We start from the raw sequence: 19,147 nt of genomic DNA on the forward strand, positions 1-19,147 counted from the left end.
TCCTGATGATAGATCAATCCCTGCCGCACTCAGCTGTCGATGCAGGTCAGATGATCGCGTCATTTGGGCGCGACTCTCAGACCTACATGACGGCTAGTGATACGCCCAGTGGGGACGTTCCTGTGTTGTCACTCTGACTCCCTGTCGCGGACTAATGACGCGCAGCCTGCACGATAGGTGGTACCTTTCCATTAAGTGCCAAACATCCACCTGTTTCTATTCAGGTAGGCCGACTTCACACAATATATGGACAAAATCTTGTGCCCTATTCACATAGAGCTTATGGGAAACCATCTGCATTCCACCCCGGGCTTTATACTACCCCTTAGCCTACACTACAATCATGCAAGTCATGTGATCTGTTTTTAAAGAAATCGAATGAGTTATATTTACAAAGAATGAAGTTTATTATATATATGAATAATGATGTGCTGATTTATTAACATCTTAAACTATATGTCTGTCATTATTGGTCATAGAATGAGAGTTTTTGGTCACAGCTAATCACATATGCAAATGAGCAGCCATGTTGTAAAGGTTATAAAAACCCTGGATAGCAGCACCTACAATACCTTGAAAAAGTTGCGTGAACGCAACGAAACGCGTTGGTGCTTGGTGCTGTGCGTGCCCACTGCCTGCTAACTCAATCTCCTGAGGAATCTTCACCTGGACCAGGTCCCCACCATCTTCCCACTTTGTGGATTCCCGTTAGAAGATCATCCATTCCCAGCGTGGAATTTCCATACAGCCAAACAAGGGACAAGCTTCTGCGGATGCCTACCGCTTAAACGCCTTGAACAACTGCTGGTGGTAAATATTATACCTAAAGGAACATTAACGGGACACCCAGATTCTATCACTAGGGGACTGTTTTATTGGAACAGGTTTGAACTGCTTTCATTGATTCGTATCAGGACTGAGAGGGGCACTGCTGCTTTGTGATCTGACACCCACCAGTGTCTTCTTATATATACACCCATGTATATTTTATACCATTTTAATTGTATTCTTTTACATTATTAAATATGTGGTTTTTCATGTGACCTGCTTCTCTCATATATGACCAAGTTAGCGCTTCAATTCTTTTCTTTGTATACATTTGTGTTTTGGGGGTCTGACCAACCCCTATTTTGTTATAGCTGCTGTGGTGCATCTCCCCAATCAGCGCCTGGAGTAAATTCACCTTAGGGTGTTTTTCTTTCTTTCAGCAGGTGCAGCACTGTATACTGCTGGAAATTTGGTGAGTTTTGATCAGAGATGCGCAGAAAAGGTAGACAGGGAGGCACCGCCTCACCTGTCATAGACTTTTTACTACACAGTTTGACTATAAAAATGATAAGAATAATACAAAGATGATATTAATAATATATTCTTTGTATTTTTCATATACTTTATAAAGTCAAAACTCTGAGATATACAATAGTATGACATGAGAGGTTCTGCCTTCCCTGCCTCACCTCACATCACTGCACTATATTGTACCATATGCCATCTTAAATGGAGTGTACAAACTGCCCCTGTAAGCTGTCCCACTTGTATGCATACTAGTGATGAGCAGGTTCGGATCCTCGGGATCCGAACCCGCCCGAACTTCACCTTTTTTTTCACGGGTCCGAGCAACTCGGATCCTCCCACCTTGCTCGGTTAACCCGAGCGCGCCCGAACGTCATCACCCCGCGGTCGGATTCTCGCGAGATTCGTATTCTATATAAGGAGCCGTGCGTCGCCGCCATTTTTCACTCGTGCATTGGAGATGATCGAGAGAGGACGTGGCTGGCGTCCTCTCAGTTTCTATGTTCAGTGGGCTGCAAATTGTGCTGCAAATATCTGTGCTCAGTGTGCTGCAAATATCTGTGCTCTGCTCAGTGTGCTGCAAGTGCAAATATCTACGTTCTCTGCCTGAAAAACGCTCCATATCTGACTGTGCTCAGTGTGCTGCAAATATCTGTGCTCAGTGTGCTTATTGCTTTATTGTGGGGACTGGGGACCAGCAGTATTATATAGTAGGAGGACAGTGCAGAGTTTTGCTGACCAGTGACCACCAGTATTATACGTTCTCTGCCTGAAAAACGCTCCATATCTGTGCTGCATTGTAGTATATAGTAGGCGGACAGTGCAGAATTTTGCTGACCACCAGTATAACTATATATATAGCAGTACGGTACAGTAGTCCACTGCTCTACCTACCTCTGTGTCGTCAAGTATACTATCCATCCATACCTGTGGTGCATTTCAGTTTTGCACAGTTTGCTGACCACCAGTATATAATATATAGCAGTACGGTACAGAAGGCCACTGCTCTACCTACCTCTGTGTTGTCAAGTATACTATCCATCCATACCTGTGGTGCATTTCAGTTTTGCACAGTTAGCTGACCACCAGTATATACTATATAGCAGTACGGTACAGAAGGCCACTGCTCTACCTACCTCTGTGTTGTCAAGTATACTATCCATCCATACCTGTGGTGCATTTCAGTTTTGCACAGTTAGCTGACCACCAGTATATACTATATAGCAGTACGGTACAGAAGGCCACTGCTCTACCTACCGCTGTGTCGTCAAGTATATACTATCCATCCATACCTGTGGTGCATTTCAGTTTTGCACAGTTTGCTGACCACCAGTATATACTATATAGCAGTACGGTACAGAAGGCCACTGCTCTACCTACCTCTGTGTCGTCAAGTATACTATCCATCCATACCTGTGGTGCATTTCAGTTTTGCACAGTTTGCTGACCTCCAGTATATAATATATAGCAGTACGGTACAGTAGGCCACTGCTCTACCTACCTCTGTGTCGTCAAGTATACTATCCATCCATACCTGTGGTGCACTTCAGTTTTGCACAGTTTGCTGACCACCAGTATATACTATATAGCAGTACGGTACAGAAGGCCACTGCTCTACCTACCTCTGTGTCGTCAAGTATACTATCCATCCATACCTGTGGCGCATTTCAGTTTTGCACAGTTGGCTGACCACCAGTATATACTATATAGCAGTACGGTACAGAAGGCCACTGCTCTACCTACCTCTGTGTCGTCAAGTATACTATCCATCCATACCTGTGGTGCATTTCAGTTTTGCACAGTTTGCTGACCACCAGTATATACTATATAGCAGTACGGTACAGAAGGCCACTGCTCTACCTACCTCTGTGTCGTCAAGTATACTATCCATCCATACCTGTGGTGCATTTCAGTTTTGAACAGTTTGCTGACCACCAGTATATAATATATAGCAGTATGGTACAGTAGGCCACTGCTCTACCTACCTCTGTGTCATAAAATATACTATCCATCCATACCTGTGGTGCATTTCAGTTTTGCACAGTTTGCTGACCACCAGTATATACTATATAGCAGTACGGTACAGTAGGCCACTGCTCTACCTACCTCTGTGTCATCAAGTATACTATCCATCCATACCTGTGGTGCATTTCAGTTTTTCACTGTTTGCTGACCACCAGTATATACTATATAGCAGTACGGTACAGAAGGCCACTGCTCTACCTACCTCTGTGTGGTCAAGTATACTATCCATCCATACCTGTGGTGCATTTCAGTTTTGCACAGTTTGCTGACCACCAGTATATAATATATAGCAGTACGGTACAGTAGTCCACTGCTCTACCTACCTCTGTGTCGTCAAGTATACTATCCATCCATACCTGTGGTGCATTTCAGTTTTGCACAGATTGCTGACCACCAGTATATACTATATAGTAGTGATGAGCGGGTTCGGATCCTCGGAATCCGACCCGCCCGAACTTCACCTTTTTTTTTACACGTGTCCGAGCGACTCGGATCCTCCCGCCTTGCTCGGTTAACCCGAGCGCGCCCGAACGTCATCATCCCGCTGTCGGATTCTCGCGAGACTCGGATTCTATATAAGGAGCCGCGCGTCGCCGCCATTTTCACACGTGCATTGAGATTGATAGGGAGAGGACGTGGCTGGCGTCCTCTCCGTTATAGTAGAACACAGAGTGACTTAGTTAGTTATAATTGTGGGGAGGATTGGGGACGGGGAGCAGCTGTTAGGGAGTACAGTGCAGGGTTTTGATTATACCATCAGTGAGTTTAAACCTTTGTTTCTCTGCCTGAAAAAAACGCTCCGACCACCATATCTGTGCTCACTCAGTGTGCTGCACTGCTGCATGATATATCTGTGCTGAGTGCACTGCTCTGCTCACACTGCCTAATTGTGGGGACTGGGGAGCAGTTATAGCAGGAGTACAGTGCACAGTTTTGCTGACAGTGACCACCAGTCCAGTATACGTTTGTCTGCCTGAAAAACACTCCTGTGTTTTTTTTTCTTCTTCATACTAGTTTAGCAGTCTGCTGACAGTGTCCACCAGGTCCGTTATACAGTATATTATATATATAAGCAGCAGTACGGTAGGCCACGGCTGTACCTACCTCTGTGTCGTCAGTGCACTCGTCGTCCATAAGTAATATAATACTATACTATCCATCCATCTACATTGTATACCTGTGGTGTTTTTTTTTTCTTCATACTAGTTTAGCAGTCTGCTGACAGTGTCCACCAGGTCCGTTATACAGTATATTATATATATAAGCAGCAGTACGGTAGGCCACGGCTGTACCTACCTCTGTGTCGTCACTCGTCGTCCATAAGTAATATAATACTATACTATCCATCCATCTACATTGTATACCTGTGTTGTTTTTGTTTTCTTCATACTAGTTTAGCAGTCTGCTGACAGTGTCCACCAGGTCCGTTATACAGTATATTATATATATAAGCAGCAGTACGGTAGGCCACGGCTATACCTACCTCTGTGTCGTCACTCGTCGTCCATAAGTAATATAATACTATACTATCCATCCATCTACATTGTATACCTGTGTTGTTTTTTTTTTCTTCATACTAGTTTAGCAGTCTGCTGACAGTGTCCACCAGGTCCGTTATACAGTATATTATATATATAAGCAGCAGTACGGTAGGCCACGGCTGTACCTACCTCTGTGTCGTCACTCGTCGTCCATAAGTAATATAATACAATACTATCCACCCATCTACATTGTATACCTGTGGTGGCTTTTAGTTGTGCGCAAAATATGGAGAACAAAAATGTGGAGGTTAAAAAAATAGGGAAAGATCAAGATCCACTTCCACCTCGTGCTGAAGCTGCTGCCACTAGTCATGGCCGAGACGATGAAATGCCATCAACGTCGTCTGCCAAGGCCGATGCCCAATGTCATAGTAGAGCATGTAAAATCCAAAACACAAAAGATCAGTAAAAAAATGACCCAAAAACCAAAATTAAAAGCGTCTGAGGAGAAGCGTAAACTTGCCAATATGCCATTTACAACACGGAGTGGCAAGGAACGGCTGAGGCCCTGGCCTATGTTCATGGCTAGTGGTTCAGCTTCACATGAGGATGGAAGCACTCATCCTCTCGCTAGAAAAAAGAAAAGACTTGCGGCAAAAGCACAGCAAAGAACTGTGCGTTCTTCGAAATCCCAAATCCCAAAGGAGAGTCCAATTGTGTCGGTTGCGATGCCTGACCTTCCCAACACTGGACGGGAAGAGCTTGCGCCTCTTTTTTTCTTTGCGTCATGTGCTGTTTGGGGAGTATTTTTTGGAAGGGCCATCCTGCGTGAGATGGGCCAGGTGTTTGTGTCGGCCACTAGGGTCGCTTAGCTTACTCACACAGCTACCTCATTGCGCCTCTTTTTTTCTTTGCGTCATGTGCTGTTTGGGGAGTATTTTTTGGAAGGGCCATCCTGCGTGACACTGCAGTGCCACTCCTAGATGGGCCAGGTGTTTGTGTCGGCCACTAGGGTCGCTTAGCTTACTCACACAGCTACCTCATTGCGCCTCTTTTTTTCTTTGCGTCACGTGCTGTTTGGGGAGTATTTTTTGGAAGGGCCATCCTGCCTGACACTGCAGTGCCACTCCTAGATGGGCCAGGTGTTTGTGTCGGCCACTAGGGTCGCTTAGCTTACTCACACAGCTACCTCATTGCGCCTCTTTTTTTCTTTGCATCATGTGCTGTTTGGGGAGTATTTTTTGGAAGGGCCATCCTGCCTGACACTGCAGTGCCACTCCTAGATGGGCCAAGTGTTTGTGTCGGCCACTTGTGTCGCTTAGCTTAGCCATCCAGCGACCTCGGTGCAAATTTTAGGACTAAAAATAATATTGTCAGGTGTGAGGTGTTCAGAATAGACTGGAAATGAGTGTAAATTATGGTTATTGAGGTTAATAATACTATGGGATCAAAATGACCCCCAAATTCAATGATTTAAGCTGTTTTTTAGGGTTTTTTGAAAAAAACACCCGAATCCAAAACACACCCGAATCCGACATAAAAAATTCGGTGAGGTTTTGCCAAAACGCGTTCGAACCCAAAACACGGCCGCGGAACCGAACCCAAAACCAAAACACAAAACCCGAAAAATTTCCGGTGCACATCACTACTATATAGCAGTACGGTACAGAATGCCACTGCTCTACCTACCTCTTTGTCGTCAAGTATACTATCCATACATACCTGTGGTGCATTTCAGTTTTGCAGTTAGCTGACCACCAGTATATACTATATAGCAGTACGGTACAGAAGGCCAGTGCTCTACCTACCTCTGTGTCGTCAAGTATACTGTCCATCCATACCTGTGGTGCATTTCAGTTTTGACAGTTTGCTGACCACCAGTATATACTGTATAGCAGTACGGTACAGAAGGCCACTGCTCTACCTACCTCTGTGTCGTCAAGTATGCTATCCATCCATACCTGTGGTGCATTTCAGTTTTGCACAGTTAGCTGACCACCAGTATATACTATATAGCAGTACGGTACAGAAGGCCACTGCTCTACCTACCTCTGTGTCGTCAAGTATACTATCCATACATACCTGTGGTGCATTTCAGTTTTGCACAGTTAGCTGACCACCAGTATATACTATATAGCAGTACGGTACAGAAGGCCACTGCTCTATCTACCTCTGTGTCGTCAAGTATACTATCCATCCATACCTGTGGTGCATTTCAGTTTTGCACAGTTTGCTGACCACCAGTATATACTATATAGCAGTACGGTACAGAAGGCCACTGCTCTACCTACCTCTGTGTCGTCAAGTATACTATCCATCCATACCTGTGGTGCATTTCAGTTTTGCACAGTTTGCTGACCACCAGTATATACTATATAGCAGTACGGTACAGTAGGCCACTGCTCTACCTACCTCTGTGTCGTCAAGTATACTATCCATCCATACCTGTGGTGCATTTCAGTTGTGCGCAGTATATATAGTAGTAGGCCATTGCTATTGATATATTACTGGCATATAATTCCACACATTAAAAAATGGAGAACAAAAATGTGGAGGGTAAAATAGGGAAAGATCAAGATCCACTTCCACCTCGTGCTGAAGCTGCTGCCACTAGTCATGGCCGAGACGATGAAATGCCATCAACGTCGTCTGCCAAGGCCGATGCCCAATGTCATAGTAGAGAGCATGTAAAATCCCAAAAAATAAAGCTCAGTAAAATGACCCAAAAATCTAAATCAAAATCGTCTGAGGAGAAGCGTTAACTTGCCAATGTGCCATTTACGACACGGAGTGGCAAGGAACGGCTGAGGCCCTGGCCTATGTTCAAGGCTAGTGGTTCAGCTTCACCTGAGGATGGAAGCACTCATCCTCCTGCTAGAAAACGTAAAAGAGTTAAGATGGCAAAAGCACAGCAAAGAACTGTGCGTTCTTCTAAATCACAAATCCCCAAGGAGAGTCCAATTGTGTCGGTTGCGATGCCTGACCTTCCCAACACTGGATGGGAAGAGGTTGCGCCTTCCACCATTTGCACGCCCCCTGCAAGTGCTGGAAGGAGCACCCGCAGTCCAGTTCCTGATAGACAAATTGAAGATGTCACTGTTGAAGTACACCAGGATGAGGATATGAGGGTGTTGCTGGCGCTGGGGAGGAAATTGACAAGGAGGATTCTGATGGTGAGGTGGTTTGTTTAAGTCAGGCACCCGGGGAGACACCTGTTGTCCATGGGACAAATATGGCCATTGACATGCCTGGTCAAAATACAAAAAAAATCACCTCTTCGGTGTGGAATTATTTCAACAGAAATGCGGACAACTGGTGTCAAGCCGTGTGTTGCCTTTGTCAAGCTGTAATAAGTAGGGGTAAGGACGTTAACCACCTCGGAACATCCTCCCTTATACGTCACCTGGACCGCATTCATCAGAAGTCAGTGACAAGTTCAAAAACTTTGGATGACAGCGGAAGCAGTCCACTGACCACTAAATCCCTTCCTCTTGTAACCAAGCTCCTGCAAACCACACCACCAACTCCCTCAGTGTCAATTTCCTCCTTACACAGGAAAGCCAATAGTCCTGCAGGCCATGTCACTGTCAAGTCTGACAAGTCCTCTCCTGCCTGGGATTCCTCCGATGCATCCTTGAGTGTAACTCCTACTGCTGCTGGCGCTGCTGTTGTTGCTGCTGGGAGTCGATCGTCATCCCAGAGGGGAAGTCGGAAGACCACTTGTACTACTTCCAGTAAGCAATTGACTGTCCAACAGTCCTTTGCGAGGAAGATGAAATATCACAGCAGTCATCCTGCTGCAAAGCGGATAACTCAGGCCTTGGCAGCCTGGATGGTGAGAAACGTGTTTCCGGTATCCACCGTTAATTCACAGGGAACTAGAGACTTGATTGAGGTACTGTGTCTCCGGTACCAAATACCATCTAGGTTCCATTTCTCTAGGCAGGCGATACCGAAAATGTACACAGACGTCAGAAAAAGAGTCACCAGTGTCCTAAAAAATGCAGTTGTACCCAATGTCCACTTAACCACGGACATGTGGACAAGTGGAGCAGGGCAGACTCAGGACTACATGACTGTCACAGCCCACTGGGTAGATGTATTGCCTCCCGCAGCAAGAACAGCAGCGGCGGCACCAATAGCAGCATCTCGCAAACACCAACTCATTCCTAGGCAGGCTACGCTTTGTATCACCGCTTTCCATAAGAGGCACACAGCTGACAACCTCTTACGGAAACTGAGGAACATCATCGCAGAATGGCTTACCCCAATTGGACTCTCCTGGGGATTTGTGACATCGGACAACGCCACCAATATTGTGCATGCATTACATCTGGGCAAATTCCAGCACGTCCCATGTTTTGCACATAAATTGAATTTGGTGGTGCAGAATTATTTAAAAAACGACAGGGGCGTGCAAGAGATGCTGTCGGTGGCCCGAAGAATTGCGGGCCACTTTCGGCATTCAGCCACCGCGTGCCGAAGACTGGAGCACCAGCAAACAGCCCTGAACCTGCCCTGCCATCATCTGAAGCAAGAGGTGGTAATGAGGTGGAATTCAACCCTCTATATGCTTCAGAGGATGGAGGAGCAGCAAAAGGCCATTCAAGCCTATACATCTGCCTACGATATAGGCAAAGGAGGGGGAATGCACCTGACTCAGGCGCAGTGGAGAATGATTTCAACCTTGTGCAAGGTTCTGCATCCCTTTGAACTTGCCACACGTGAAGTCAGTTCAGACACTGCCAGCCTGAGTCAGGTCATTACCCTCATCAGGCTTTTGCAGAAGAAGCTGGAGACATTGAAGGAGGAGCTAAAACAGAGCGATTCCGCTAGGCATGTGGGACTGAAATGATGCATTTGTTAAAGTGTGCATGTCCTGTTTATACAACATAAGGGTGGGTGGGAGGGCCCAAGGACAATTCCATCTTCCACCTCTTTTTTCTTTCATTTTTCTTTGCATCATGTGCTGTTTGGGGACTATTTTTTGAAGTGCCATCCTGACTGACACTGCAGTGCCACTCCTAGATGGGCCAGGTGTTTGTGTCGGCCACTTGGGTCGATTAGCTTAGTCACACAGCGACCTCATTGCGCCTCTTTTTTTCTTTGCATCATGTGCTGTTTGGGGACTATTTTTTAAATCTGCTATCCTGTCTGACACTGCAGTGCCACTCCTAGATGGGCCAGGTGTTTGTGTCGGCCACTTGGGTCGCTTAGCTTAGTCACACAGCTACCTCATTGCGCCTCTTTTTTTCTTTGCATCATGTGCTGTTTGGGGACTATTTTTTTGAAGTGCCATCCTGTCTGACACTGCAGTGCCGCTCCTAGATGGGCCAGGTGTTTGTGTCGGCCACTTGGGTCGCTTAGCTTAGTCATCCAGCGACCTCGGTGCAAATTTTAGGACTAAAAATAATATTGTGAGGTGTGAGGTGTTCAGAATAGACTGAAAATGAGTGGAAATTATGGTTATTGAGGTTAATAATACTATGGGATCAAAATGACCCCCAAATTCTATGATTTAAGCTGTTTTTGAGGGTTTTTGTAAAAAAAACACCCGAATCCAAAACACACCCGAATCCGACAAACAATTTTCAGGGAGGTTTTGCCAAAACGCGTCCGAATCCAAAACACGGCCGTGGAACCGAATCCAAAACCAAAACACAAAACCCGAAAAATTTCCGGTGCACATCACTAGCCATGCTCCTAATAAAAATACAAAAATGTGACAGCGGGGGTGGGGGTGGGGGTGGGGGTTTATTATTTAAATTGGCTATCAAATGAGGGCTTATAATCAATCAATAAAAATAATAAAATTAGGAAGGCGGTGGGAGGCAGTTACTGTTGTGCCTAGGAGCGCCCTCACTCTAAATCCACCCCTGCTGTAAACCACTGCAAGACAGTGCATCACATTGTCTTTAAATGCTAAGCAATACTGCCGCCATCTTGTATCCCACAAAGTGTGATTTCTTCAGGTTTAATGTTAAACAGCAAACTATTGAAAAGTTTTATTTGCAGTTCCATGGCTGAGGGCATGGGTTGCTACTGAAACATTGACACTAAACAGTACAGTATATGGTCGCTTAGAGAAACACAGTTTGCATTGAGTTTTGCTTTGCAGGTTATTTATAATGTCATAAAATAATATGTATTGTGGAACTCAGCGCCAGACTGGTTACCAAATGACCGATATTTGTGCAGTCCAGTAAGAGCAATTGCCCTACGCTGACCATCCTTGGGCTGGTTTTCATTACTGATAGGGTTAGTCAATTTGTCTGGCACTCAAGCAGGTTGTTATTACAGGTTGAGTATCCCATATCCAAATATTCCGAAATACGGAATATTCCGAAATACAGACTTTTTTGAGTGAGAGTGAGATAGTGAAACCTTTGTTTTTTGATGGCTCAATGTACACAAACTTTGTTTAATACACAAAGTTATTAAAAATATTGTATTAAATGACCTTCAGGCTTAGTGTATAAGGTGTATATGAAACATAAATGAATTGTGTTAATGTACACACACTTTGTTTAATGTACAAAGTTATAAAAAAATATTGGCTAAAATGACCTTCAGGCTGTGTGTATAAGGTGTATATGTAACATAAATGCATTCTGTGCTTAGATTTAGGTCCCATCACCATGATTTATCATTATGGTATGCAATTATTCCAAAATACGGAAAAATCCCATATCCAAAATACCTCTGGTCCCAAGCATTTTGGATAAGGGAGACTCAACCTGTATTTGCAGGTGGGGGACACTGAAAATCACTTGTTCTTATCTGCTTTCATTTGCATTTTTTTTTCTATATGCAAGTGATTATTGACAGATGTTTGTTGTGCAGGACACATATGCTGCCGATTCAATCATTTAAGCTTGTGTTTGAACATAGACATTTAATAAAAGCAAAGTACACATGCGCTGCATACTTTCCTTTATCTGACATGCCTAGCACAATCCTCTTATACATATTTCGAATGGCAATATTATACTTTAGGAAACACACATGATGTAACTCACTGTACTTTCTAAACGTGGTAGTGGAAGAATAAAGAAATCACCTGACATCAGAAGGCAGTGTTACGCGCTAAATTTGTTATTTTGCAGCATAATAATTGAGGATGCCTGCTACTCTACAACCAGGCAGTTGTACATGCTATTCCAATCTAAAGCTGGATTTGTCATAACAACAAATCACCCACATCGCTCAGTGTGTATGGATGCACCATGGATGCTAACAACAGTTGCCAGGTTTGATTTGGTGCACATCAAACATTGCAATATCACTAGCGATTTGGTGCCTATCGTGTAGTGTGAACAGCGAACCGGACGGCATATGATATGTCAGTCCGAGTTGGCCATCACAATAGCAAGTCCCGGTCAGATCCATGCAGGCTTGTGTGGTTATAAAAAAAAAAGATAAAAAATATTTTTTTTTTTAAAAAGCAGCGTTGGGTCCCCTCCAAAGCACAACCAGCCATGGGGTTTTTGGAGCTGGTCCTGGTTACCCATATCAGTCCTGATACTGGTATCATAAAGGGAAACTGTGTAGGGGTCCCCCATATTTCCAGCACTTTGCTCTTTCTAGTCGGGGTGTAATGCCCAGGGTTAGACCCCTATGATTTCCCCTGTATTACCATTATCAGGATGGACTCAGGAGCCCAGTGCTGGTTGTGTAAAATATAGGGGAACCCTACTCGCTTGGGGGGTTGCACACAGTTTTTTTTGCCTGATTTATTTACATTTTTTTTCTCCACAACACACTGAAGCCTGCACGGATCTCAATGATCTCTGCAAGCTTCATTTGCTACAGCACAGCCCACTGTACAGTCCATTATTAAGATTAGCCAGTGGTTGTTCTAGGAGCAACAATAAATCATATGCAATTAGCAATGTATTAGAGCTATAACAAATAAAAATTTCTATGCAAAAAGACCGTCCCCAATGCCCCCCAAAAATACAGGCCATTATGAAAAGAAAAGTGATGCAAGATGGAATTGTCCTTGGGCCTTCCCACACACTTTTATGTTGGATATTAAAAAGGACATGCACAGTTTAACAAACCAAGCACTTCAGTGAAAGGGACTGCTACTTTTGTTGCTGAAATGCTTGGTTTGTTTGGCCCCCCACAAACCAGTTTTTGGAAGGACTACCTCCAAAGGAAGGTGGTTGATGGTAAGGGTGTTAATAACAAATTATTATAATTTTGTAAAATACATTTCATGAACTCGCTGTAAATTATGTAACATGGAGTCAGTGCCTAGGTGGTTAACGTCCATACCTCTGCTAACTTTGGCCTCACAAAAGAGCAGATGCCTTCACAAACATTGGCAGGATTTAGGTAAAAATAATTCCGCACCTAAGTAGTGGCTTTTTTGATTTTATGCCCAGGCTTCCTCATCATCCTCATAAGCGTCAGATAGTACACAAATATCCCCCATATCCTGTTCCACTTCCACCGTAGCATCCTCAATTCTATTATGTCATCATCACCAGCTTTACTTGTACTGCCTCTCCCAACATAGCTAATGTGGGTCCCCTAGACCAGGCTTTTTCAACCAGTGTGCTGTGGCACACTAGTGTGCCGCGACCAGTTGCAAGGTGTGCCGCGGAGCCAGAGCAGCTTCCTCCACCTTTAGAGTGTACTGTTGGCCTGGGCTCTTCTCAGAGGATCAGTCGTGCTCCGGCCGTGACCTATGCCTTAAAAACGTGGTGGTGTGATATCATAGGTCATGGTCGCCGCATCTCACCACCTAGCCAGCCCACCCGCTTGCATACACATCTTCCAGTTCCCGCCTACATACACAGCTTTCCTTGCCCAACCACATCCACACCTACCCGACTGCCCGCTGCTCAGTATTCGCAGAACTCCACTATGAACAACCCCCGCCACTGAGGGACAGGAAGGAGGACAGCTGACCGGTAGGGGCTAATATTTGTTATTTTATTTCTCCTGTGGGGAACAATAGGATTTCAATAGGATTTATGTGGGGAGAATAAGAATTTATGGATTTATGGGGGGAACAAACAATGTGAATAATTCATGTGGGGAGCAATAGGATTTATGTGTGGAGAAATGTGATTGATTTATGTGTGGGGCAACAGTATTTATGTAGGGAGCAACATGATTTATGTGGGGAGCAATGTGATTGATTTATGTGTGGGGCAACAGGATTTATGTAGGGAGCAACATTATTTATGTGGGGACCAATGTGATTGTTTTTTCTGTGTAGGCCAATGTATGTGTGGATTTTTTTTTTACTGTGAGGGCCAATGTGTGTGTTTTGTTTTTTTCTGTGGAGAACTGATGGTGTGCCTTGGCAATTTTAAAATATTGTTCGGTGTGCCGCGAGTAAAAAAAAAGGTTGAAAATCACTGCCCTAGACTCTCCTCATGGATTTGTGGACACAGTTTATTTTTCAGCTTCAGTGTCCGCTTTTTTGGGCATTCATGATTTATTGTTTTCTAAGGTGACACTTCTACCTCTGTTTAACATTTTAAATATTTTGATTTCAGGTGCCCTTTCCTAAACTTTCTGTCCCCTGGTCCACCTTTAGCAGATGTTGTAGTACTATTATGACTGGCAGCAGTCAAAGCACTAATACTGAGTTGCTGCTCCTGATCTATCTTTGACTGATCGTAATCCATATTAACTCACAGCACTTAACTTATTATCACAGTGGGTGGCACGGCACCTACTGAGCTTTGTTGAACACACACAAGTTGTACAAAAAATTTACAACTTTTTTCAGTTTTTTTCTTCACAAATGGCAACTTCACACTGTGGACTCACAGTGCTAATATTCATTAAAGCAGCGGCACATCACCTACTAAGCTTTGTTGAACACACTCAAGTTGTATAAAAATAAAATAAACACACCTTTTTTTCTGTTTCTTCACAAATTAAAACAATGTCACAAAAAACGTTTGCGCGCACTAGCATGCACTGTGCACCGATAAAGGGTTACATTCGGAGCCCTGGGCTGCACTGTGTGCAGTGACAAAAAAAACAGTGTGCACCAAGGGTTAATGTATTAGGAGCTATGCCCTGCAGCTGCACTGCGGGCAGTGACCAAAAAAACCCATAACAGTGTGCAGTTGTACTGAGGCTTAATGCTCAGCACTAGTGTAACACACTTAGACAATATGGATATATTTTCCTGCACTATAAAAATAAAAACAATGTTTTGCTAAATGCCTATCATTTATCTAGCAAAGCCAATATTAACACTGAAGGTGCATACACACTAGGCGATTCACTCCAGGAGCGACATCGCTTAAAGTGTCCCCTCCCTGGCCAGACCTTCTGACTTGGGCATACACACTGTGCAAAATCGCTAGCGATATCACGCAGTGGCGTCATGCCGCGGCTGGCTAGAACATGCAGCATCTGACAATATAGTCAGATTGAGCTGCATGCACAGCTGATGGAGGGGGTCGTTAACGACCCCCATGACCACGCATCGGCCGTCGCCTGCAGCATACACACTGGGCAATATAGTAAGCGATATGGCTCAGGAGGCTAAAAATGAACAATATTGCTTACTATATTGCCTAGTGTGTACAGGCTTTAAGAGCATGAGAAGTGTCCAGTCACATAGGTCAAATCTGCACCCAGCTCTCCGACGGTCCTGTGTGAAATTGCACCCAAATCACCGTGGGAGGGACTTATATCGAATCCAAAACACACAAGATCCGACGCTGGGAAGATGTTCTGCTTCATTTTATAAACCAAGCAAGGCGGGAAAACTGAGCCGGAGCTCGGATTCCCATGGATCCCTGATGTTTTTGGACGGGCTCGGTTTCCTGAAAACGTCTCATCTCTAGTTAGAACCAATATCGTGTAGCCAAATGAATGTGTTGACAGTTAGGCTTTAATTGTTTCCCCATGGTAATGAACAAAGCTAAAAATGTAATTCTTTGTTTGGTAACATGTTTCAGGGTCCAAGTCTCAGAACAGCCTGTGGAATAGCATTATCAGTGGACTAAATCTCAAAGAAAAACAGAAGCCTGCAATTGTCGCTGATCTGCGTAGCCCAGAAGAAATTTTAGCAGATGAATTGCCACAGGTTGACAGCCCAGATGCAATTCCGAAGACATCAATCAGGTTTGACAGACACCATTCCTGTTTATTTCTTTATTATGCAGTTCTGTTGTGTACTAGTAGTGTGTAGGAGACTAATTACACCACATTTGTATGCACTTATAAGACTGTAGGAGAGTTTGTAATAGTGTGAGACAATTAGGTACAGTCTTGGAGGCTAATTCTGGGCATATTTTTAAGTTGGGTGTATTCTTGTCTGTTTAGAGTGGGCACCAAGATGCACTCAACTCAGCATGTGGGCTTAAATACGCCATTTGTATATGCTGATGTTATTTTGCTGATGCATGTGTAGCCAACACAGCATCAGCCCCTTAGTTATTTACATGTTGTGGTTGATGTTGTTTACTACAATGTTTCACAGGCCAATAATCTGATCTGAAATCATTTTCTAGATTTGTATGGACTGGAAATAATGACAAAGCTGAAAGCAAAGCCATGTCAGGTGCATAACTGCAAAAGTAATGTGATTTTGCATGTAATTACACTTGGAGAAATGTACAGACGTTGTTCTATATTCTATAATTAAGAGATATGAAAATCTGTCTGATCTGGTGCACTTGGCCAATTGATATGAAATGCTGTGCAATTAAATGCGTGTCATATGAAGTGAGCAAAACTTGAGAGAGAAAACCCATTCACCTTGACATTTTCAGGTACACCATTGCCAATCATAATACTTTATCATTAGGTGTGGTGTGATACTGGCAGTTTTACAGTTCTTCCAAAATTATTATTACAGTTTTGTACTTCTTTCATCAATAAATGCTGTTATCTTGCAAAATACGGTTATATACCACAGGATTGTATAAATGTTCAGACTTCTACAGAACGAATAAAGGACTCGATCTCTGTCATGTGTGTCTGTAAGCCGCGATTGTGCTAGTCGGGTTGAGGATGATAGATTGACAATCAATAGGTCGACACCATATGGTTAACATGCATTAACTTAACAGGTAAAAAAAGGTTGACTTTTACAAAAGGTCGACAGGTACAAAAGGTTGACATGACAATGGTCGACACACATATGGTTGATACAAGTTGACACATATGGCTGACACAAGATTTGTGTGAATAGCAACCGATGTTGAAGCGCAGCGGCAGCAGAATGAATCACCTTGCCCAAAGCGTTGCGAGCATAGCGAGCCATCGAGGGTACATGTTTCCACTAATTTAGATATGGTTAAACATAGAAAATGACACATACAAAAAAAACAACAACCTGGTGTCGACCATTTTATGTTGACATTTACATATCGACCTTTTGACCCTGTTGACCTTTTTGCACTGTCTACCTTTTTCATGTCGACCTTTTGACCCTATCGACTTAATGCATGTTGACCATATGGTGTTGACCTATTGAATGTTGACCGATGCATTGTCAATATTTTAATCCATATCCATCCTAGGCTAATATTAAAATGTCACCTCTTTTCACTGGCAGATAAATGAAAACTTCATCAGCCTGGGTTGTGCCTCCATAGATTATTTATATTTATCAGTCATAAGAACCAGAGCCCGGGTACTTCGAAAAAACAGAAACAAAAAGTATTTCCGCATGCTGAAAAGAAAGGCAAGGGGGGGGGGGGGGGGGTTGGCGGTACCATAATCCTCCCAACCATTGCCAAATCCAAGGTGGGGATCAGTGTGATCGCCCACCTCTACCCCAGCAGAGGCAAAGAAGACTACTGCTCAGCAGCAACAGCCTCCCTGGGCACATTGCGCCCCAGCAACCGACATCATGTGCTGGGCTGGGGAGAGAGCTTCTGCTGACAGGTGAGAGGTAGCACAGCCCTGATCAGAACACTTGAAAGTCTGAAAATATTCAGAGGTCTACTTATGATATGGAGAAAAGCCCTAAATCCGAGATAGGTCTTCTCCAGGTTAAAGGTGCCCCAGTCCCAGTCCTTTGATAGGCCTATTTATTAGTACTGTCAGCTGTCCTCATATCTCTATTCCCATCTCAGGGTGGCAAAAGCAGAGACACCAAAAAAGAAAATTATTTCTTTTAAAAACAAAGCATTTTCATCCATTGCATTTCATATCACAGTAAATAAATGTTTTTTTTTTCTCTTTCACTTTTGCTTGTGCAGATTAGACTGGCCAGCAAAGTAATAATTGCCTTCTTACTGCTGCCAGTCAGTATTGCCGGGGGATGAGCATTGCATCCCTATGGTTATTGTTTTGTTACATCCAGGGCTTAAAGTGGTCCTGGAGAGGTGGTGGTACTCGTCTCATTTGCCCTGTCACCTACCTCTCCCCCCCCCCCCCCCCCCCCTTCCCATTTGGTGGAGCCTGGGCTGGTGGTAGTGTGTTTGGTCCCCCCTTCAAACTATAAGTTTGTGGCCAACCTTCTCAAAAAGGGGGTAGGTTTTCACAAGGAAGGGGCATGAGTACACAACAGTACCCCCAGTCCATTTTACACCATAAAGTAGCACAATCTTATTCACATTACACCACACGTAGTGCCCCTTATTCACGTTACGCCACACAGTAGTGCCCCTTATACACAATACCCACAGTAATAGTGCCCCTTATATACATAATGCCCACAGAAGTAGTGCCCCTTATGCACATAATGCCCACAGAATACCCACAGTAGTAGTGCCCCTTTCAAATAATGCCAACAGCAGTAGCATAGTGCCCCTTACACATAATGCACACAGCAGTAGTGTAGTGCCCCTTACACATAATGGCCACAGTAGTTTGATGACTGTGATGAATCACCTGATAATAACTCTACCGTTCCTTCTTTCAGTGCCTGCGTGGGTACTCAGGGTGGCTCCTTTGTTCATAAAGGGAGATGCAAACACGCGATTATGTCATCTTTCCTGCCACTGCTGGCAGAGGGACTGCAGGAGATGGGACTGGCCAAATCAAGCATTCCCTCTGTAGTGCCGCCCACCCACCACTACACTGCCAGTGTGTGGCGCAGCCATAGGAAAGCACGGAAGTCACCTTGATCAACATAAGACTCCCCTTCTTAATTATTTATCAAATTCTGGCAGCGGTGGCTCAGCAATGAGCAGAGCAGGGCAAGGTGGGTGGGCTGGTGGAAGAGCTGCAGCCACTTCCTGCATTGCCGCTTTGACAGGGTCACAGATGAGAGACAGTATGTATGAGAGACTAACAGAGCCACAACCTGCAGTTGAGTAAATGTTGTGGGTGAGCAGCAGAGGCAGGGCAACAGAAGCCTGGCTGCAGTGCTGGTGATGAGTCTCTTAGAGTCCTCCGTAATCAGGCTGCAT

At 44.3% G+C, this 19,147-nt stretch overlaps 1 protein-coding gene across 4 annotated transcripts in view; it reads left to right on the top strand.

Moving 5' to 3' along the window:
* Positions 1 to 19,147, top strand: part of PDE1C (phosphodiesterase 1C) — a 1,445,089-nt gene that overhangs the window by 316,739 nt on the left and 1,109,203 nt on the right. For all 4 annotated transcript variants that reach the window (XM_063922562.1, XM_063922563.1, XM_063922564.1 and 1 more), the window contains exon 3: positions 15,740 to 15,905. In XM_063922562.1, coding sequence (XP_063778632.1) covers positions 15,740 to 15,905 — 166 coding nt within the window. The remainder of the gene's footprint in view (positions 1 to 15,739; positions 15,906 to 19,147) is intronic.

This window comes from Pseudophryne corroboree, chromosome 5, assembly GCF_028390025.1.
Source record: "Pseudophryne corroboree isolate aPseCor3 chromosome 5, aPseCor3.hap2, whole genome shotgun sequence".
Classification (NCBI taxonomy): Eukaryota; Metazoa; Chordata; class Amphibia; order Anura; family Myobatrachidae; genus Pseudophryne; species Pseudophryne corroboree.